This window comes from Nelusetta ayraudi, unplaced genomic scaffold (assembly GCF_046127955.1).
Source record: "Nelusetta ayraudi isolate G7.1 ecotype Tasmania unplaced genomic scaffold, CSIRO-AGI_Nayr_v1 ptg000008l, whole genome shotgun sequence".
NCBI lineage: Eukaryota > Metazoa > Chordata > Actinopteri > Tetraodontiformes > Monacanthidae > Nelusetta > Nelusetta ayraudi.
In genome coordinates this window covers 4,341,584-4,364,308 of record NW_027466058.1, presented here as the reverse complement: position 1 = coordinate 4,364,308, position 22,725 = coordinate 4,341,584, and the positions used below count along the sequence as shown (strand labels likewise).

General features: G+C 45.4%; 1 protein-coding gene across 4 annotated transcripts in view; it reads right to left on the bottom strand.

Annotated features, from left to right (window-relative positions):
• pde10a (phosphodiesterase 10A) overlaps positions 1 to 22,151 on the bottom strand; it is a 53,931-nt gene extending 31,780 nt beyond the window's left edge. For 2 of the 4 annotated variants that reach the window (XM_076018836.1, XM_076018837.1), the window contains exon 1: positions 21,605 to 22,151. In XM_076018836.1, the coding sequence (XP_075874951.1) occupies positions 21,605 to 21,770 (166 nt within the window). In that variant the 5' untranslated portion in view covers positions 21,771 to 22,151. Of the gene's footprint in view, positions 1 to 2,684; positions 3,224 to 21,604 lie in introns of those variants that run through there. The other 2 variants (XM_076018838.1, XM_076018839.1) reach the window with 2 other exon arrangements.
• Positions 22,152 to 22,725: the final 574 nt, after the last annotated feature.

Sequence of the window (22,725 nt, the reverse complement as noted above, 5' to 3'; positions counted from 1 at the left end):
AAATGCTTCCCACAGGAAAGTGTAGAGTAGTGGGAGGTGCAGAGGGGACGGGCTCACAACTAGCAGCAGCTGATGCCGGCAGTCGAGCTGCAGCGGCGGGCTGACGGTTTGATGTGACCTCCTCTTCCCTGCGACTCCTCGCCACCTCCTCCTCCTCCTCCTCCTCCTCCACCGTCCCCAGGGCCACATCAGTAATCAGGGGTCATGTTCCCCACTCCAACATCTGGACTGACGCTGAACCCTCCAGAGGAGCCAGTGGGGACCTGGCTAATGAGAACTGCAGGTCCCTGTGCCTTCCCTCCCGCTCCAGAGTTCTTTTCTAAACCGCCGACACGAGGACGAGCCGTAAAGACATCTTAAGGCGCATGTGTGCGTTTTTTTTGCGGCAGCTAACCCACGACAGGCCGACGAAGAGGACTGGGGGGGGGGGTCACCGGACGCCTTGAGGAGAATGTCATCTGTTTCGCCGCTTGCACTGTGACCTGGCGCCGGTCCAATCACTGAACAGATCTCGACGTGAAAAAAACAACAAGAGGAGCTCATTTTCTTTGGCTCGACTTCCCTGAGAGTTCAAACAAACGGTGAAAGAAAAAATCAAAAAGACGAGGAGTGATTTCACCACTCGACTCCGAGATTACGTTTGCGTTCGTCAGTCCTGTCAAGGCCGGGACGCACGCAATATATTCAGTGAGTGTACAGTGAGAAGTCCTCGCTGTGTGTGTGTGTGTGTGTGTGTGTGTGTGTGTGTGTGTGTGTGTGTGTGTGTGTGTGTTTGTGCGAGAGGGAGAGAGAGAGAGAGAGAGAGAGAGGGCATGTGGCGGGGCAGGAAATGTCCACCATGAGCACTTCCTGCCCCGACAATGCGGCCTTCTTAACCGAGTTAAGCAATTCGACGACGACCAATTGGGTTTTGAGAAAATTCCTGAAAGATCACATTAGGGGCTGACACCGACTGACTAACCTCTGATGCTGAGCAGGAGCATCCACAAACAATGGACGCACACGCACTCGAGCGAGCGAGCGCGGAGACTCTGCCGTAACGTGAGGTGACAAACGGCTCGAGTGTCCGTCCCAGACGGCCGAGCGCTACGGGAGCAAATAAAGCTCGCGTGTTGTCTTTGCAAAACTGCTTTTTCCGGACCGGAGCGCAGATGCCTGGCAGTCCCACCACTGGTATCTTTCAGACAAAACAGGAGGATGAACAATTCATAAGTTAATAAGGGGGAAAAAAATAAACAAGAATATCCCAGACGTGGATACGGAGCTAAAAAAAAATAAATAGACATATTTTTAGACTTTTATCAAAATCAGGTCTTTAAAAAGAGCCAATAAAAGAGCTGCAACTGAAAAAGAAACATTAAAAAGTCTTAAGAATAAAGTTTAATCAAACTGTCCCTCCACCCCTCTCGTACGAGTCGAGGGAAACATGCAGCGGGAAAGCAAATTAGCTCTACATTCACGCAATTAATGAACGGCCTTGATGTGTGGAAAAAAGGCGGCACTGATGTGAGCTAAAATATCCACGCGCTGTCATAAAGCAAAAGTGGAGATGCGTGAAGTGTTCCTGCTTTATATACATGGAAGACTTTTATACATAAAAGGGAAAAAACCATCTCGTCCATTTTTGGTCACTGCAAGGATGCCAATACCTACAGGCTGACCTGTACGTCAATAATACATTCCATGACTGCAGTTTACTGCTATGTGTGAACTCACTGTCCCAAGCCACCGGACTGCCTACTTGTCATTACAGGGTTGCCACTTAAAGGTCAACTGAGGTGCCATTAAAACAACTGGAATGAGTGACGCACCGCATTTGCGAAGCGAAGGGGACAGCGTGCGTTCTGATCAAGTGGAATTTTTAAGGGGAGGTCAATAGTGTAAAGTGCAGGTTGCAGCGCGAAACTGTTTAAATGTGCTGTGAATTTACCAATAAAAAAAACGTAAACAAGCTGAGAGAATCAAATTCATCGACGCAGAGTCACTTGCATTCATGTAGAATGTTTGTTTTTAAATTATACCAATTTCACACATATTCTAAAAATGGGGACGTGGACCATCTAGGAAGCTATAGAAAATAAAAAAAGACTTGAAGTGTGGATAATAATAATACAAAATAAAAAAAAATCTGTGAAAAACATAATTACAATTACAACATTGTTTTTATATTGTACCGAGCACTTTGCAACTTTTATCCTAAAATGTATTTTCCAAAAGATGAACTGGCACTTTCCCCCGTCGCCCCGGCGTGCTCTGCTCTGATGCCGAGTCTCACTGCAGCACCGCTCGCTCGCTCTCTCGCTCGCTGTCCCCTCCACGTCAGAGCGGAGTGACTCCCAGCCGACATCAGATCCTCTCAATCAGCGCGCACACACACACACACACACACACACACACACACACACACACACACACACACACACACACACACACACACACACACACACGGTTCCCCATTCCCATCAAGTCCCCACCCATCTCCTCGATCGGCTGTCGGTCTGTCATTCATAAAGTTGGGTCGAGACGCGCGGACGAACACGGCTGCAAGACTCGAATACGTCCCGTGTTTTGCGCCACTCAAAGTTGCATCTGTGCATGGGACGATTTCAATTTTAAATTCTACTGTTTCTGGCGAAATTGTCATATAATCGCGTCAGGAGGTTGGGGGGGAAATAAACACCTACTTGCACCCAGGAAGCAGTCCGTTAACCTTCTGAAACAGCTTGTTGAAGACGGACCATCTTCCATTTCGGATTGTGAGCGCCACAGGAGAGAGGAGCCGCGGATTAAAACAAAGTGCGCCTGTTTGCAGCTGCAACTTCGTGCGTCTGTGCAAAAAATAAAAAAAATAAAAATAAAAAAACCCAACCCCCCCTTAAAAAAAACAAACAAAAAACAAAAAAACTATTCCAGCGCGCGTCGGGTTGATGGTGTCCTCTGGCTGAGAACGGTTTAGGAAGGGCAAGAAGAGCGGCGCTCCCCCCTCCTTCCACCCCTCCACCAGCGCTATGACCCAGCACCGCTGGCCGAGGTGTAGCTACAGTCGACCCGCCTCCTCGGCGTGGTGGCTCCGTTGTGGATGCGCAGCAGCAGCAGACTGGAGGAGCGGAGACGACGACGCATAGACACGGAGAAGTGGGAGTAAACACACACACACACACACACACACACACACACACACACACACACACACACACACACACACACACACACACACACACACACACACGGGGAGAGAGGGAAGACGTGAGCGCGCCAGTGTGAAGTCAGCTTCATCGATTGAGCGTCATTTCCGGTCTTTATTTCAAAATAAGAGCCCCCTCCCCGAAGAAGCTACAGCGCAAACGAGTTGTGAGCGGGGCAATACTGGTGCCTTCCAAAACATAATTTTGGAAGGCAGCGTATAGGTTGAAATATAGGATATAGGTTGAAAATGTTGAGTGGTATTATGTTTTGTTTTGTTTTGTTTTTGTATATGTATAGATTGCATATTTCCCTGTTGTGGGGCAATACATGCTTATCTCAAATAGCTACTGTGTTTCAGCATTACATAAGCATTTTAAGTAAACATGTAAATAGGTGGTTAGATGTGCAGATCCATTTGTAAGTAGAACATGGATCTGCTCTAGAGTTTCGGCCCACGGTCATGGCTGGTTTAATAAAGATGTGACAACACTTGAAAAATCGGACTACGAGGATTAAAATTAATATTGTGTGGACTAACCTATTAACCATGAAATAAAAAAGTCAAACTTGGCAGGACACTTTAAAATATACTCTTCTGGTAGTCAGTAAGGCCCAGACAAGGATGGATTATATTTTTTCACCATCTTAAAATAAAAAATAAAGTATTCTTGCCTATAAAAAGGTTTATAGAGAACACCCACCCATGTTCATTTACACTGAGCAATGAGCCTAAACAGCGTGTGTTTACAGTCCTGCGCTGCATCAAAATGTAATCTGTAAACACTTTAATTGTCATTTTCTGAATTTCCTTTCCCAAGACGTGTTAAATAGCAGCGCATGTGTTGTCGAGCTGTTTTTTTTTTCTTCATTTGCATTAGTTATGTTTAGTCTAGAAGCAAAGTGCTGAGCACTCTGGCCGTTTTGGGCTGTTTCCTGATTCGTGACTCACTGGTCAAGGAGGAGACAGGAAAACGTTTGATCATTAAAGATGGCAAGTGATAAAAGAACACTTAGGCAAGTTGCTTTATGAGAAGACAAGGCAGCTTTTTCCCCCGATGTGGGTTGTCAGAGCTACTTCAGATCTGCTCGTTAGACACTTAACCAGGTTTTATCTCATAGACTTACATACTTTCACTTTCTTCAGTATGAGAAAACAGCCCTACATATTCCCGAAAACTAGATAAGCATGTGTGAGAATGAGACTGGGTGAGTCAGACTCAGTCTAAACACCGGGGATGCCAGGGTTTCATTTGAGTTCTGCTTTGCTGGACATTAAAATCACAATTTACAAGGTGTGAGAAGTAAATAACATTTCTCCTGTTTTTTAATGTTAAAACTCCTTGTTTCAACAACATCTGCAGAGACAAACGCGTTCCTTTTCAGAGGAAAACTTTTACATGAATTATAATTGGAAATATCAACTTCAATTGACACCATAAAATAATCAATTCACGGCGCCGTGTCAGTTAAAGCAGAACTCTTCATGAACAGCTGCACCATTACTGAAATATTTAGATGCACTTGGAAGTGTTAGCCTTTTAAAAAGTACTATCCAAAACCCTGTGTGGAATTATTACAAATTTCTGCTTTTGATTTAGGGCCAGTCGGATTAACATTTTACATTCAGCACCAACTCGAAACTGAAGACACGGTTTGTGGATGGAGCTGTGAAAACGCTGAACATTCCTTTGGCTTTGGAAATATTAGGATGACAAATTGCACAGTTAGCATGGATAGAATTCCTACTGGTTTCAATTGTTTGTGGGGTCTCAGTTTGAAGATGATTGAAAGGGCAAAACAAAACATTACATCAAGCCTGAATGAATGTTTTGCTGAAGTTGTTACTCCATACATCATATTAGGATGAGCTAAAGTGAAGCACAATCCAGCTTCGCCTTACTCGCTGGTCGGATGGTGTCATGTGGTGGAGAGGCAACAGCGGGGGTTGGTAGCAACGTCGGTCATTGTAATACTACATTGTAAGCATTTAAGGCAAACAATAATACAATACTGTTAAAAAAGGGACTCAATCAATCAACAAAAAAAAATCAATCAAAACTTTATTTGTATAGCACTTTTCCTACAACAGAATGTAACACAAAGTGCGTTACTAAAAGAAGGGAGACAAACAAAACCATTCAAGGAAGAAAGCGCTGAAGCGAAGAAAGAACAAATTAGAGGACAGCTGTCCAGGTGTGTTCTCCTGGGAGGGTGCCGGTCAGCCAACCAAAGTTACACAGTCCCACACTGTGGCCAGACTGTCAACAGCACTGGTGCCATTCTCCCAGTTACAAGCTAATAAATAATACAAACTACTTTGGAATTTTTCGTGTTGCTTCAATATCAAAATACGCTCCATTTGTATACAATATTTTTTGTGCGTAAAGGTCAACTGGGCTAAACCTTTTGGATACCAGATCAAACGTGCCTTAGCAACGTCTGTAAGGACTGAGAACCTCCACAGGTTGGTTAAAAGGTTATTTTACATCTTTACCCCGCTGAAGAAAACAAATGTAACAGCGCAAGCCAAAATGCAAAAACACCAGCGCTGCTCTTTTTTTTTCCAACACGGCCATTTGGGGATTGCACCTCGTGCTCCAAATGAAGTGCGCTCGCTATCGCTGCCACATTCGTAGACGTGCGCCCTGGGTTATCTGCACTCGCGGCGCACCTAAGCCGAGCCACTGAGCCAGCAGCAACATGATACAGCAGAGTGTGCCAGACTCCCTCATGGCTGCAGCATTACATACTGATCATATCGAGAGAGAGAGGGAGAGAAGAGAGAGATGTGGCTGGTTACGTCAGCACGCGCGCTATCAATCACTGGCATTCCTCCACTCTGTAGCAGCTGGTCCATTCAGAGGTCACGTACAGCATAATGGATTCTCTACCGCCATCCTCGTCGCCTTTTTTCTCCCGTCTATCTGAGCTCTCGGGCGAGAAAAGCCCTTGAGTGGAGAAACACCTCGTGCCTTGCATCAGCCCTGCTCACATGTGCCACGCAGCCCCCTTTTTTTTTTTTTTTCTCCGGCGTTTTGTGTGGACAGAAATATCGCAATAGGGGGCGCCTTGTTTGTTCGCCCGAGACGCCAACCTGTGGAGAGTCGAGGAGGGGGGTGGGGGGGATTGTCAAGGGGTTGGGGTGGTGGGGGGGGGGGGTGTGATAATGTGCAGACTGTTCTTTGAGATTTAATACATCGCCGAGGACAAATCCAGCGCACGCAAACTATTTTCACCAGGTTCGGATCGTTAAAACGTCCGATAAACGACAAAACTGAAAACGCCGGCGGTGTCCTGAGGCGTCACGCAACCGCTAGCAGAACATCGCCCCTCCCCGACCCCCCCCGCTACCCCCACGCGGTGCGGCTCACCTCCACGCAACCCTATCGCCCCGCACGCACATCACTGTGCTCGTCAAACAAACGCTCCAAAGACGGCGCCCGCGAAAAAAAGTTCACGGCTGAGAGGTTTATGAGCGTGAGAGCGAGGCGTTATGGATGCAGAACATGTATGGAGAGGAGGCGAGGGGGGGGGGGGGTAGCGGGGGTAAGAGGGGATGCAGTAGATCACAAGGGACGCCAGAACGCTTGCTGCGGCCCGGGAGCAGCGTGATCATCGCTCACTGCTGTTCTCAAGGGGGCGGAGCCAGACGCTAATTTTGCAGAACATTGTAACGGACCTGCAGTGAGGATGACCAACTCGCCACCTTAAAGGTGAATTTTTAAGGAAGGAAGTCTAGGATTTAAGGAGGCCGGCCTGACAGCGTGTTTCGTATTCATGGCCGTGTCAGACTAGCTTCCTTAAAAAATGGCGGCGCAAGATGGACGCTAACTCGGAGCAAGGCCCTGTTGCTCCATGTGTGTTCTTATATATAAATAAGAACCGTTCCAAGGGTGGGAAAACCAAATTACTTTAATTGTACTGGGAGTAAAGACTTTTATTAATGTATTTATAGGCAGTAGGTTAAGCTTTTACCAATATAAAAAGCATAAATCAAGCACTTGACACACTGGACCTCTAAAATGTAAATGTAAACGGTGGGTTGTTTTGAAGTCGAGGGTGAAGCGGCGCAGATGGCAGAATTGTGTCGCTTGCGTCTGGAAACATACACTGAGAACTCGGTAAGATACAGCAGAGACCACGATCCTCGAGCTGCCAGACACTTTTCAACGCTGTTACAGAAGCGGGCGGCAAGAGAGCCACTTTATCTGAGTGCGACTGCTACAGTTCAATAGTCACATTTGGAAGGATCAGGGATATACTGTATATATATGCTTTTTTAGAAAGTGGACTTTTTTTTTTTTTTTTACAGCTAAATCTGAAATTGTACGAAGGCCGAGAGAGCGAATAAAATCAAAACGTGTAGCGTGGCTCTCTGTTCATTTGGACGGGTGCAGTCAGCGCAGCCATATCAATCTGTAAATACAGCAGCACATGTGCAAGGGGAGAAATTTATAGACGACAGCGATGATGAAAGAGGCTGAAATCTCTTCTATAAGCGATATCTGTGTGCGTGCGTGTGTGTCACATGCATTGTGGCGAGGGGGCGGGAGGGTGGGGGGGGGGGGTGGGGGGGGTGCTCGTGTGAAAGAGCGCCGTCAGTATTGTCCGCCGCGGGATCAACAGCTGACTAAAGCGGTCGGCGGCGGCGGTGGCGGCCGCGCTCGACGGCTCCTTCCCTCCTCGGCTGTTTTTAGCAAACACGCTCCCGGTGACTGCGGCCTCTGTCTCCCGACGCACGAGCTTGCACATCTCCAAACGTGCGTGCGCGCGTGCGAGAGAGAGAGAGAGAGAGAGAGAGAGAGAGCTCATTCGCACACCAGCGCACACACACATTACAGACCTTATCCACTTAAGCACATTTCGGATTCAAGGCAGGGTGCAAGATGTTTCTCTTTTTTTTCTCTTTTTTTCCCCGTTTGCAGAGCCGCGCGTGCGCGTGCGCGCTCGCTAGCTCGCTCGCACACATCACATGCGGCAGACACACACCGAAGAGACTTCCAGTCCCCTCCCCCCACCCACCCCGACTGAATAGTCTGTTCTGACAATCCACAGGACAGCCGGAGCATTGACGTCAGAGGCAGGCCCATGAAAATACAGGGTCCCTGGGGGGGCTGAGGGAGTTATGCACATCTTCACAGCTCGGCTCGCCGAGCAGCTCCGCCGCCGCCGAGCGTATTCCTCTCTCCACTTTACCCCTATTTGTTTGAAAATGCAATAAAAATTAAAAGAAAAGGAGAAATCAAGTGCATGAGAGGGATGGGGGGGCGGGGGAACGAGACGAGGCTGGTGGGGGGGTAAGACGGGGGGGGCCTGGCAACGGGTTGCGAAAGCCCCGAATTTGCATGCGACTGCAATGCGGATCGTCTGCAACGTGACGTCAGCAGACGTCATTTGCACTGTGGTCCATTAGGAGCGACGCCAGCTCGCGGTGCATAATTTAGATTAATGGTGGCGCAAAAAAAATCAACCCCCTCCTCCACCACCACCACCACCACCACCACCCTGTTTGGTCCCGATAACTGCCGCTTTGAAATTAAAAAAAACAAAACAAACAACCTGCTGTCAGACGATATAGGTTTGCCCAGAGGAGCTTTGTTGCCCGCGCAGACATCGTCACCGTACCTCCGAGAGACGAGATGACATCTTTGTTTACCGCCTGATGATTCCGGCGCTTCGCTCTTCACAAACGTCTTCCGAGGCCTCTCTGTGACATCAGAGCCTCGCCGTTCTCTCCGTCTCACCTCCGCGCACCTTGAGAGCGGCCCTGGCAAATTACGTAACTCACACGGAAGCGGCGAGACGAGCCTGCAGTGAGGAGTTTGCTGCTTTTGGGGAGTCTCACTTTGATACATTTAGGGAAGGAGAAGAGGATTTATTCTGAATAATTACATTACTAAATGATAAGAGGAGTGCTTCGTGTTTTATTTAAAGGCCCAGTATGTAAGATTCAGTAGCATCTAATGCTAAGAAAGGAAGTCTTTCTCATACGGGTGCTCAGTTCCATTGTCGGTGGTCGCACAATTTTATTACAAAACTTGTTATTAGCAAAACATTTGTGAGTTTATGAAACTAAATCATACACACGTGATTTTTATTCCACATGTAGAGTCCGCGACCAAAAGGCCAGAAAACTGATAGAGGTATAAAATACAAAAGCTCACAAAAGTCATTGCTTGTGAGAATAGTATGATTATGGAATATAAAAAACAGAGACATCCAGGTCGCTTACACTATTGTTCTTGAATGCCTGAACCAAAACTACATGTCAGAAAACACAACAAACAATTCAGTTGCATTATTATTAAAAAAAAACAAAAAAAAAACAGTGTCACTGTTTCTACGCTCCCAGTACTTAAAATACTTTCCATTCCTACTGTAGAGGTGTTGCGGTGGGGCCAGTGCTCGGCTGCTCCTTTCCACTAAAGATCCCTCCCTGCCTGTGAACCGGGAGAGTGATAAGAAAAGCACGAGAGCAGCGGCCGCCGCTTCCCCCTTTACGTGTCGAGCGAAGCCATTTTTCACTTAGCCCGCCTCGGTATGCGCTGTGCAAATTAATGAGAGGGTTCTTTTTTTTTCCCCGAGATGAATATCAGTACGCCGTGTCCATGAACAGAAGTCTGATTACTGGGAAAATTATTACCGGGGTCTTTATTTATCCAATAACGCGGACGGTGATACAGTCTGGAGAGCCTGACGGTTAAAAAAAACGATTTCTTCCTTGTTCCTAAAGCTTTTTGCAGAGCTACCCAGTCCTATGTGGCTCTCCACCTCTTTTCATAACCTCGACTGTCAGCGGCCACTCTACAGCAGGAGAGTCGTTCAGAGAATCTGCCCCGCTGCCCACACGCGCTCACTCTGCTGCAACTTTGGAGAACTTCCTCCCAAATCGCAAAAACACAGACAAGATGCTTTCTGTTCGCTGCACCGGAACCGCCGAGCAAATGTTTGGGCCGCACATTTTTTTTTTGTTTGCCAGCGTTGTCCCACCAGTGGAAGGGTCGTGGAGATTACACAACTGGGATTACACTCTGAGTCCCAGAGGGCGAGCGTCCGCTAATAAAAAAAAACGAGACTCAGCGGCTTCCCTGCGCTGCCCCGTCGCTGTCTTGTCAACAGGAAACAGGCCGATGGGGTGAAAGTTGCCTTTTATGGACTTCATGTCCGCCAATGATGCCGTCGAGTTTTAAGAACAAGGGGCTGACAAAAGTGCATGACTATTCGGTGGCTCATCACGCGAGCCGACCGGGCTGACTAACTAAACAACGCGACTGGACAGAGGGCCGGAGACTTACTGGGCGAGTCAACCCGAGGGTAAACACTGCTACGCAAGCCTCCATTCCTCAATGGATGTCTTGCCAAGGCATTTCCTCTTCACGCGGCTCTTTTTGACACACCGTGACTTGACATTGCGAGTTTTCTCAGATGCGTAACGGCACCCATCACCAGCACTTCACTGACTGATTCACGAAGTTGGATCGCACAAGCTCACAGAGGTTCTGCGTCACGAATATCTCAAAACTGGCACCAGAAAGTGAGAGAAGTTCAAAAAAAGTGCACCGAGGTTGGTACGTTTTATCTCAGGGATTGACACTCAGCTTGTAACGTTGTCCATGTTGGTTTTAGCCACAGTCAAGCTGCTGGGCCACGTGGTTCAGAAACTCAATAAACTCATCCGTTGAGTCAAGTTATTCCATATCTGATGTCATAAAAAAGACTGTTTTGGCTTATCGCAGCATTTTACAATATCCAAGAGGCCAAAAAACTAAAAAAAAAAAGGCATTGTATTATTGCCAAGTTTATATTGCTAAAACTAACAGTAAATTGTAAGCCCGCAATTTTTCAAACCTTTTCTGGGCTGTTCACTAACAAAAGAAACTGCAAACCGCTACCTTATAAAATGCTGACTAATTTTTGCCAAACCAAGACGATATGGTATGGTAATATCTGGACATTTTACCATGTCATAAGCAATTAGCTCGAGGAGAGAATTTGTACCGATAGCAGATCAACAAGAAGTAAATCCTGAATTGCACAAACCTGCCATGCATGACATAAGGGGTGAATTGAAGAAGCATTAAAATCCAATTTAGCAGGATGTCTGGACTAAAACCAGTGAACAAACCCTGAGGTCGTGTCTCAAAGAAAGCACAATGCCCGGTTTTCAAGCCGCATCACCTGGGGCTTCAACTCACAACCTTTAGCTCCAGTGGCACGTGGTGATCATGCTGAGTGAGATACGGGGGGGGGGGAAGAGGGGCTTTGAACTGGCGGGACAAAGATTATTGTAAAATTCAGAGAAAAGCTTTATGGAAGCGTGTCTCTGATCCCCTGGTCCCCTGCCTGTGTCCCTGTGCGCATGTGCTTTTGTTCACAGACCTCTGTCAAACAAATGTCTCGTTAGCAGACTTGACGGTGAGCATGATGCCTGGAAGCACATAATTTGAGAGGCCGAAAGACAGTCACAGTCCCGCGAAACGATCTATAAGCCGGCTACTTTTGACACAATCTGCACGTTATACGACCGTGAAGAACTTGCTATTTATATTTTCTGAGAATCGATAGCTACAGATGTGAATTTGAGGCTTTTCTTTTAATCCTAGAAACCACAGAGATTAGTTGTGGTAGGAGTGAGATTTCTTTGAATAAATCCATCCATCCATTTCCACTTTCTCCTGGAGGGTTGGACCAAAAAAAAAACTGTCTCCTGGAAAGGGTTTTAGAGCACATTTTAGGCCATTTGGAGTCGATTGGGACGTACTGTTTTTTACAAATATTTGGGTTTGGTTTAAGGTTAATGTTAGGTTTGGGGTCGAGTTTAGGTTTAGGGTTAGGGTTTGTGTTGGGTTTAGGGTTTGGGTTAAGGGTAATGTTAAGTGTTAGTTAAGTGTTAGGGTTGGGGATGGGTTTAGGGTTAGATTTAGTAAATAGAGGGTTAGGTTTCGGAAATAGAGGGTTAGGGTTAGTGTTAGGTTAGGGTTGGGACTAGGTGTTAGGGGTTGGGTTTAGGTTTAGGGTTACAGTTGGCGTAAGGATTGGGTTTGGGGTTTGGGTTACTGTCAGGGTTATGTCTTTGGTGGCAAGTCCTCCAGCTGCCATAATGCGAAGGCCCGGTACACCCTGGACAAATTGCCAGTTCATTGCAAGCCCACTCTTTGGGTAAAAATTACATGAAATGAATATGAATCAAAAACATTACTACCCTGCATTTCCTTCCTTCACACTCTCATAATTATTTTTTTTAAAAAGACTTTATTTACTGTCTTTAAAAGATTCAAAACACTGTGTGTGATTTTTCTTTTTTTCAAAAGCCATGGAAGATTTTTTAGAAATGTAATAATGCATCAGAACTGGCTTTTACATTGACGATGCAAAGACAGTAGAAACGGAGATAGGTTGAAATTGTTTTGCAGAATGGTGGATTTCATAGTTCCGGCCATCTTGAAGTGTAAATAGTACAAGAGGAACATGGGCAAATCCAGAGGGGCGAGCAGCAGTGCAGCCGGGTCACCAAAAAAAGAAGAAAGAAGATCCAGAAGTTTTTTTTTTTCTTCTTTTTTTTTTCTTTTAAAGCTACATGAGTGAAGCTATTGTGGTCAGGTGGAAAGATGTTCGTTCCCATGGACTGGCGGCAGCAATACCCTCCGGAGACAACAGTGGGACTTGAACAGCGACTAATCCTGCAGGGCAAAAACGCATGGCAACCCCATCATAACATAATCAAATTAAATACACTTAAATCTTATTTAACTGATATTTTAGCACCTTTAAATTTAGGTTTTTCCACCAATCAATAAAAGGACTAACCCTAACCACACATGGCTCAGAAAAAAATTCTTTGAATCAAGTTTCGGCGAAACATTTCCCTATGTATTAGAGCCCCTTTTCAGCCCTTAACACCTGAATCAACCTCAAACCAGGAATAATGTTTCACTACAGGAATTGGCATGTTATGAAAGAAAAGAGGTCAAGGCAAGTTGTTATGGAATTAACTGCAAGAATTCAACAATCCTGGATAAAATTACAATTTTGCTGCTCTTATTTCTCTAAATTCAGCGCTGAGAAAAGCATAAAAGATGCAGGAAAATATTCATAAATAGACCAAGCGCTTCTTTTCTCATAACCCTCAGAAAAAGAAAATTCCCATCATTTTCCGCTCATCGGCATAGAGGCTGAAGGTTAGGGTAAACTGTGGCTGATGGGTATTTTTGTGCATCACTGCAAACTGAAGGTCACAACAACAACGGCAACGCACATACACACACACAAAAGAACTTTGGTGACGCAGGTTTTTAAGGCACACGGAGCTCCTGGTGGCCTGTACATTTGTTAAACAGTTTCCCTAATTGAGAATGTGTCAGATTGACAGTCGATGACGTGAGCGACTTCACTGCAGAGCCACTTGGGCCAAAACACGAGATCATTTTGGCGGAAACGTCCAAGATGGTAACAACTAGTACAAATATATGATTTGTGTAACCATATAATGCACATTTTAATTTTATTATAAGATTGTACATCTGAAATCCACGATAAGCTAATAGGGGATTGTCATTGGTTCCTTTAAAAATAACTCCTCAACTATAGCTTGTTACTATTTTTTTTGTTCTATTGCACTGTGGCCACTGTGGGCACTGGGCAAAACAAATAAATACAAGCGAATTCACGTCACTCTTTTAATGCCACAAGCTCAGACGCCAAACTACGACCACAAAAATTTTAAAAGCGACCATCCAACGCCTCTAATTCTGTCTGTCATTTAAAAAAAGGAGAAGAAAAACAGGCAAACAAAATCCTGCGTGTTGCCCAATTTTGGGGAAAAAAAAAAAATCACAAGTGAAGAGGATTAACGTGGACGATGTGGCAGGGAGATAAATGAAAACAAATGTTAATAAGGCATTGGGACAATGTGTGAGAGGGGAAAACAGTGGGAGGTGGGGGGGCTGGCAGCCTGTTTCAGCGGACAGGTGGTGCAGATGTGTTCAGCAGCGGACTGCAGGAGGAGGAGAGCGCAGATAAAAATAAAAAATAAAGGGGGGACTGTGGAAAAAAGAAAAAAAAAGAAAAGAGGAAAATAACATTTAATGGGCGAAAAAAATATGATGAAAGAAGAAGTGTGCAGGGGGAGGAAGAGCTGAGGGTGTGGGGACGGGGGACGGGGTGGGGTGGGGGGCTGCATCTGCGTCAGAGCGGCAGCCAATGGAGTCAGAGACGGGGGGCCGGCCCAGGCAGGAGACGCTGCCACTCAGAGCACCCGGCTGGGCCTCGTGTCCTCGACGTCACAGGGCTGGCACAAATTATGCCTGCCTGAACATTTCACACACACACATGGACGCACGCATACACACACACGCACACACACACACACACACGGATGTGCTCCACCTTTTATAATCACCTTAATTAGCAACAGCAGACACACGTATGCTGCTAAAAGGATTTTTTTCCCTCTATTTTTACGTTTTTTTTTAAAATGTTTTTTACCCGTTAAAACGCCAATATTTTAAACGTCTTGGTGGGCCAACATACGTTACTCGGCCCCGACATTATATAACACGGAGCTGTTTCGCCGACGAGCAAGTGTTTATGTATTTAAGAAAATGCAGCATGCAGCCGGGGAAAGCTGATGCAAGCGCAAATATTTCCAGAGGAATAAAATGGCTTTCTTGCGTCAGCATCAAACGGCGCATTGCTAATAAAGCAACCGGCCCGGCAGTAAATCATACCTTATATGCACTCTCATTATAACGCCGTTAAATGCATTTTGTTAGGATTGGTGCACAGAGTGATTTAAAAAGGATTTGACCCTGTATGGTAGACTTAGAAAAATAGAATACGGAATAAAAATACAAAATATTCTGGTTGTTGAAGCTAAAAAAAAAAGGGGGGGGAGGGGTCAATATTTTTGGGTGACCACAAAGCGACACCATCCATTTTTCACACATTCGGATCCTGGTTGCTCAGATTAACGGCACGGTGATTCTGACTGGCAGCACTTCTGACCTACATTATCACATCCACAATTTTTTCGCCGGGAACGAATATGATGATGATGACGACGATGACCATCCGGTCCGAGGTCTTGCGCAGAGGCAAGAGAGAGGAGAGGAGAGGAGAGCAGAGAGCAACGACGACGACGACAGCAGCAGCAGCAGCAGCAGCAGCAGCAGCAGCAGCAGCAGCAGCAGCAGAGGCAGGCACAGCGGCAGCAACAGCCGGCGCGGCGCTCGATGGCTTTGCTGACGTCACTCGGCCACGAGAAACGCTTCAGTGTGCAGTCCTGCTGCTGTAAAACTGCAGGCGGAACAGGGGGTCAAATGTGTCTCTTCAGGTGTTCACACCGAGAGGAGGCACGTGCGTATTCACGTGTTAGAAACTGAGGGAAAAAAGAAAAAGAAAGAAGAAGACAACACAGGCACACACACACACACACACAATGGCTGCCCAGCTTACTAAAATACCTAAATGATTCTAAGACCTTAAGCCCGCAATTTAGAATGATTTCCATCACGGTGTTGGCTGTCCCCCCCTTTTTATCAACGGCATGAATGGATTTTGTGCCTCCTCGCACTGTTGCAGCGAGCTGAGCAGCAGCTGCAGCCCGGCTGGCAGGCGTCACATCCTATAGGTGACGCAAGCAAGGAGGCATTAAGCCATGACCTCATCAGCTCCCCATCAAACTATTACACACACACACACACACACACACACACACACACACCCACGCACGCACGCACGCACACACTCTTGCACCGCTAAACACGTGTGCTGATCCCTGAGCTGACGCGTTAACGACGTCCTGGCGAAACCTTTCAAACACACAGCTGGATCATTACTTAGGCGACATGTCAAGTGTGTGTGTGTTGCGTGTGTGTGACGTGCAGGGTCTGAATTATATGGTGCGTTTGGCGTTGGCTTATTTTTCCTGTCAGGTAAAATAAAATATGCGAAAAATACTCTTCTGGGGAAAAAAAAATGAACGACGTACCTCAATTATTTTATTCTACCTGAATGTATTTCACTTTTGTTCGTCCAGTCCCACTTGGTAATAACAGACTGCATGGGTATTAACTCATGCAGGTGAATTAAAAGGGGTCAGTGAAACACACAGTTCAGTAGTATTTGATTTGCCGGCATCAAACATCATGAAAACACGACAACCTCAATTGTAGTATTGTTAAATATATATATATATGCATATATATATATATATACATATATAAATATATATACATATATGTATATATATATATACACATATATATACATATATATGTATATATATGTATATATATACATATATATATATATATACATATACATATATATGTATATATGTATATATATATATACATATATATATACATATATATATATATGCACAGCTTCCTACAATGAATGACCAAATCAAACACACACACTCACATGCACCTACGCTAAGACAAAGCAAGAACATACCTCAACTCTGAGGGCAAAACAACAGACTCACTCTTGTCACTCCATTTGCCTACACTGTCCTACGTCGTCGTCGTCGTTTTGTGATCCCCATTTATTCGAGAGTCAAACTGAAGAGAAATCAAGACAGCAACTTCATGACATTACCACAGACCAGCTCCACACGCCGAGCTCGCAGAATTCAGGAGCGAGTCGCGGGGAGCGAGCGAGCGCCGAGCGGCCGCCTGCAGCACTCGTCGCAAGCCAAACAAAGTCGGTGTGAATCATAGGTGAGAAATATGGGTGCTGACGTACGAGCCTGTCAATCTCGCCGCGCAGCAGACATCACAACAGGGCAAGACGGCCGAGCAGCCAGACGTCACATCTGCTTGTTTACTGATAACACATGGACACAATCCATTCATCAGTTCAACACACACACACACACACACACACACACACAAATACATGCGTGCACACTCTCTGTCTTTCTGTCTTACTCTCTCGTACGCTGACAAGACAACGTTCACCCTCAAGATTTCAATACCAGTAACACCAGTTCAAATTCTTCTGCAATTTTACCATTTAAGATTAGAGTTATGGGCCTTGACCTTGTTGGATTTTGTATAATAATACTAAATCCAATCCAATAATACAATAATTGAAATTGAATAATAATAAAAAAATAACCATGAGAACCGTAATTCAATATAGCATTTAGCTTAAATGAAATAAAAGCGCAGTGTGACAGAAAACATTTACAGATCTTTTTTTTTTTTGTTTTCTATCGTCAGTTAAGACTGTAGATGGAGGTTTGATTAAAATTGCTTGTCGAGAACAATTTCCTATTAGTGGAGGACAGCAACCTGTAGTTAAATTACCTTTAAATAGTCTTGAGTGAAACACATGTTCATCTAATAGCAGTCCTATTTTAAAGGAATAATTCAATCAGACAGTTTTTCTCTGCTCCACGGTAGATTTCCGTGCGACTCCTGGCATATTATCTTTGTACTTCCAGCCCCATCTAGTGTCTGTTCGACTCTCTGACTCTCGTCATTCCGACAAATCCCGTCAGATTACGAGCATGGAAAAAGTGCAAATTTGAATTTAAGCCACCAAAATATGTATATAAATACAAACAATGAAAAATGAGGAAAATGTTGTGTTCCTCCCTAGTTTTCAAACCTGCAATACATATTCAGACCAGTGAGGGGCATTCTTGCACTGGTTGAGCACAGACAACGGCTTCTGTCTACTCTCTCAGTGATGAAGCTGCTGTGCAATATTTGACAAATGCCAGCAACAGAGGATGTTTTGTTGACATTCTGTCTGAATGTTCAGTTTATTCTGCAAATAAAACCGACTTGCTCACACATGTGTCATTTTAGTACATATAAGAGTGACCACTACTGAGATCTACTCCTTATTTCCTTCAATCCATGAAGCATTTGAGCATTGATCCTACCTTCTCACTCCACACTTAAAGTTCTCCCAAAAAACTCTATTCTTGCCTCTCCTGTCATCTTTTTCTCCTCTTTTTGTGCAGAGCTCTAAGAGGAGGTAAATGCGAACGAGGAAGCAACATCTGGTTAGACCTTCAAAATAAAACTATAGGACAAGAATGCAGTTAAGAAGTTCAAAAGGGAAGTACATTAAAAATGAAATAGTGTGAATTATTTCTAATAAAGGATGCAATTTGTGGTGGATTTCTAATAAACGCCATAATAAGAAGTCAGTGTCATGACGTAAGCGTTGGCGTAGAATAGGCTGAGTCATTTTTTTTCATTAACATCTGTGTGCAACACAATAACCTAATACAAAAATTACATCACAATACTTGCGTTTATTCTATTTGATTTGCTTATTGTGCTGCAATTAAATTAGCATGTGTAAAGAATTTTGTGAACTATGTAAAGTGCAAAGTACTGAAGAAAGAATGCAGAAGTCGACATTTAAAAAGGTTAGAGGGAAACAAAAGTTTATATCAGTCACTATAAAATGGAAGTCTAAAAATGTTACTTCCTTTCTTAGTAATAACAGAGAGATTTAGTGTCGGAAAAAAAAGCCAGGCAAGAGAAAAGACAGAAACCACCAACTGATGCTGACGTGACATTATCGTGCGATATCGCTGTTACCACCCTACTGAGGTAAAGTGGACCCCCCTGGACACAATGCACTGCTACCATCACGACCTGCCAAACTAAATTGGCAAGTCTGAAATCGTGCTCATGCAAATCTAGTCCGTCTCGTCCTCTGTCACTAGTCTCCATTCATTGAGACTCAAGCAGAAATTGCCTTGCAAAACAACGAAAGAAAGTGGAAAAAGAGAAACTAGCGGCCACGGCTAACCAACTCACTAATTTTACTTACTAGTTCAACTGCCAAGAAAAAGTGGTCAACTTTGAATGTAGACCGACGGAGGACTTGTCCAACCAACCACCAGCCAAGTTCTTTCTGGACCTCCTCTAAATATTTCTATGGGCTTTTTGTGTGATTGACAATAAACTGGATAATAGAACAAATCAAATGGATTTAGGAGACGTTCCATCTGGTCAGGTCATGATGTCAGGTTATGCCAAAGCCATATTATAGAAATAATCTCAATATATTAATGCATCCTCTTTTAGCCTGTGCCCATCAAAGATTGAGTCTGGGTTATATTTTACGGGCTTAGGGCTCCTTGATTGAGGACAACAGGGCACTCCAGGTTGCCGTCATGAAGTTCAACGTATGTGATCATTATTATATTTTTTCCCCCCCCAAAAGACCAGTAGAGAATCTCCATTCACAATATGTGTAACAGTGGAGCGACTTTGTGGTTTAAGTGAGCCGGTATTGAGCCGCTGCTTCTCCTGAACATCGTATTTGTGGCATACCGTACGGTACCACGCGCGCGTGCAGCCGAGGTCACACATACGACAAGATCTCAACTTCACTGTTTAATGCGCTTGGCTCCCACAGCTCTGACCATGTTACTGGAAGACGCCGTGATGTAACACGGTGATAAACAAGCACTTGTCGTGGCTTGTTTGGAATGTGTGACAGGCGTCACAACTACAACGAGCATATACATATTCATGGAGTTCAACACTGAGCATCTTGTCTTTCCCTGCGCCAAGTGGGAAAAAAGGGTTGAAAAGGCTTAGCAGATCAGTCAGCTGTGTCTTTCTGTACATTTTGCACTTGCTCTGGCTTTTGGAATCATTGAGGAAACTTAAAATATGGTCCTATTATATACAATAAATAATTGTTAATCTTTGGTGGGGATTGGGCAAAAATGTGTTTATAGCAGATTCCAAATGAGATAGTGCCCTTTACTGATCATTGGAAGTCAACAGTCAACAAAGTCAGAGAACATTATTGGGACTTTGTTTTTTCAATGATAAGAAGAGTTATAATAAAAAAAATGTTGGAAAGATTTCACAATATCATACATTTTATACTTTCCAAACCCTCCCATACACTCAATAATGATAATGCAGACGCATTTGCTTTTACCGCCTTCACCGTCCTGATGCGATGATGCATAAGGCATGCGGGATTGCACAACCTTAAGAGGGAGGAGTTCGGTGGGTGTGTAGCCCCCTGAGTGGTCACAGATGCCAGGCACAGTCGGGGGAAGGAAGCGCCTGGCTCTCCTTCCGTACCGAGGAAGGGAAACTCGCGTTTGGATTCAGGCCTAAAATCACGCAGCGCCAGAGACGTGACGCAAACAGGTCAAATGTTCATCTTATTCAGAAAGGGTCTGCAGGCCGGGGGCGCCTTAAGGAGTCCTGCAATGCAAGAGATTGTTGGATTTCTTTTACTCAAAAAAAAACTATGAGGGCAGTAAAGTTGTTTTTGAGCTGCCTGTAGTGCTGAAACAGCAGCATTCTGAGGAATGGTACTCCTCAATATGTTCTAAAATGTTTGTGAATCTGCATGCAGATGATCATCATTGCTACTGCACCATAATACCACAGTGTGCACCAAGGTGGGATGACAGGATGCCCTCACTGGCCCTGAACTCAGACATCCAGTGTGAGTGCCAGCACAATAGCATTAACTGAAGAAACCAGAATGCATAAAGCAAATGATGGACCAAGTCTTTGATGTGATACAAAAATCGATTTTGGTTTACACTAGATTGGATAATCATGAAACAGTTTGCTGACTTTGCATTGCCGCCAGATGACTGAGAATCCAAATCTGATGTACGATTTATGTAGTGTATATGTGAAGGGTCTGACATACTAAAAGAATGACTGTCTTGTCAGTATAGAGCCCTGTACTTCTAGAGAAATAAGTGTAGATGCTGCAGCAACAGCTGTTTTTTTTTTTAATTAATAATAGATGGGATTTTCCAATTAAACCGAGGACAAAGAAAGGCCGTTGCAGTGGTGGAAGAGGTATTTCCTTCTGGTTGGCAAGAGTTTAGCTAAACCGAGCTGATGGGAAACGTTCCATCTGGCAGTCGGGTCACACTTTACCCACATTTCTAGACCCTGCGATCATCAACATGGTTGGATTAGGTCTTTCACATACTCCAAAGGGTTATGAGAACTTCGGATATATGGAGACCTTGTAGACTGGCACGGTCAATCCTTGGGGAAACTGTTTGAATCTATTCTTGAAAAGTTAACAAGAACTTACAAAACAATCTTAAAAACATCCTCGGGGATGTGACAACTTATTCTTCCTAGTTGAAAGCGTGGACGTCTGCTCTGTGACCAAGCCCCATTGTCACACAGATCTGACCTCGCTGGAAAGTGATTAGAGATTATAAAAAAAAGTAATCCCTGGCAACGCACAAGATTGTTTCCTAGGGATCAAATCGAGTATTAAAGATGAGAGTTGATTGCAGGCAGCGCGGGGTGCGGTGGGGTTTAGGCGGAGGGTCGGGGAGGCAGCAACAAGAACATCTTGCTTTTCTACTTCGTTAGAATCACTCTTGTGCATTTCGCCAACTTTCACACTGCCACTCGCGACCACGTGACTCTCCTACCTTGCTCGCCGCCGCCGCCGCCGCCGCTGCTGCATCCCGCGGATTCCTCCGAATCCTGCTCGTCGGGACTTTTCCGTTTCTTCGACATTTGCTGCTGCCTGTCCCTGTTCAGGCGCCGGGGTTCTACGGCGTGACGCAGCTTCAGCCAGCGGGGTAGACAACACATGCAACAGTCTGCGGGGGGCGACAGGAGGAACGCGAGTTGCCCTCGGCCCCGTTCATTCAGATGTCTTCTCTTGTTGTCTCTCCCCCCCCCTGCGCGGCGTGCTGCTCCGTGCGTCAAGTTGCCGCGTCGAGTGGAGCCGGTGCGCCGGACATCTGGTGGCCAAGCAGACGGTCTCCTGCCGGAGCGACTCCCGCCGCAATGTGAGAAGATGCGTCCCGCCGACGAAATTTATTTCTCCCGGCAAATGAGAGTGATTTGCAGCGCGGGCGATTTGTCAGTCACGTGCGCCGCGGCTCGGATCCCGCCACAATGGAAATTGCGCGCTTTTCACAACTTGTTGATCCGCGTGCTCGACGATCAAAAGCGGCTGTCGTCAGTCCCAGGCTGCTGTATTATTTATCATTATATATATATATATATATATATATATATATATATATATATATATATATATATATATATATATATATATATATATTTTTTTTTTTTTTTTTTTTTTCAAAAGTCCGTTTGGACGCTCGTGTCCCTCTGCGTGATGTGTTTGACTTGAGCGCGGCCCCGGCGACGTCACCGCTTGCAAGTCTGATCAGGCGCGGATGACGCACGCACGGGCTGGGGGTGGGAGGGGGAGGGGGAGGGACGGGGGTCACGCTACGGGAACTGTAGCGTGCCGGTGTAAACGCAATTTAACGCGCGGACGCGGAGGTCCGACAGCAGCCGGAGAGGACGAAGCACGCCGCACACCTTGAGCGTGGCCCTCCGGGCGACGTGCGCCGTCGCTACGATTCCCCTCAGCAGGCAAACATCTGCGAAAGGACACACACACACGCACACGCACACGCACACACACACACACACACACACACGCACGCACACACGCTGCAAAAGTGCTGTACGAGTTGAGGGGCTGCGTGCTACGGTACCTGCACGGAGGAGGGTAGAAAATCTGCCTGTG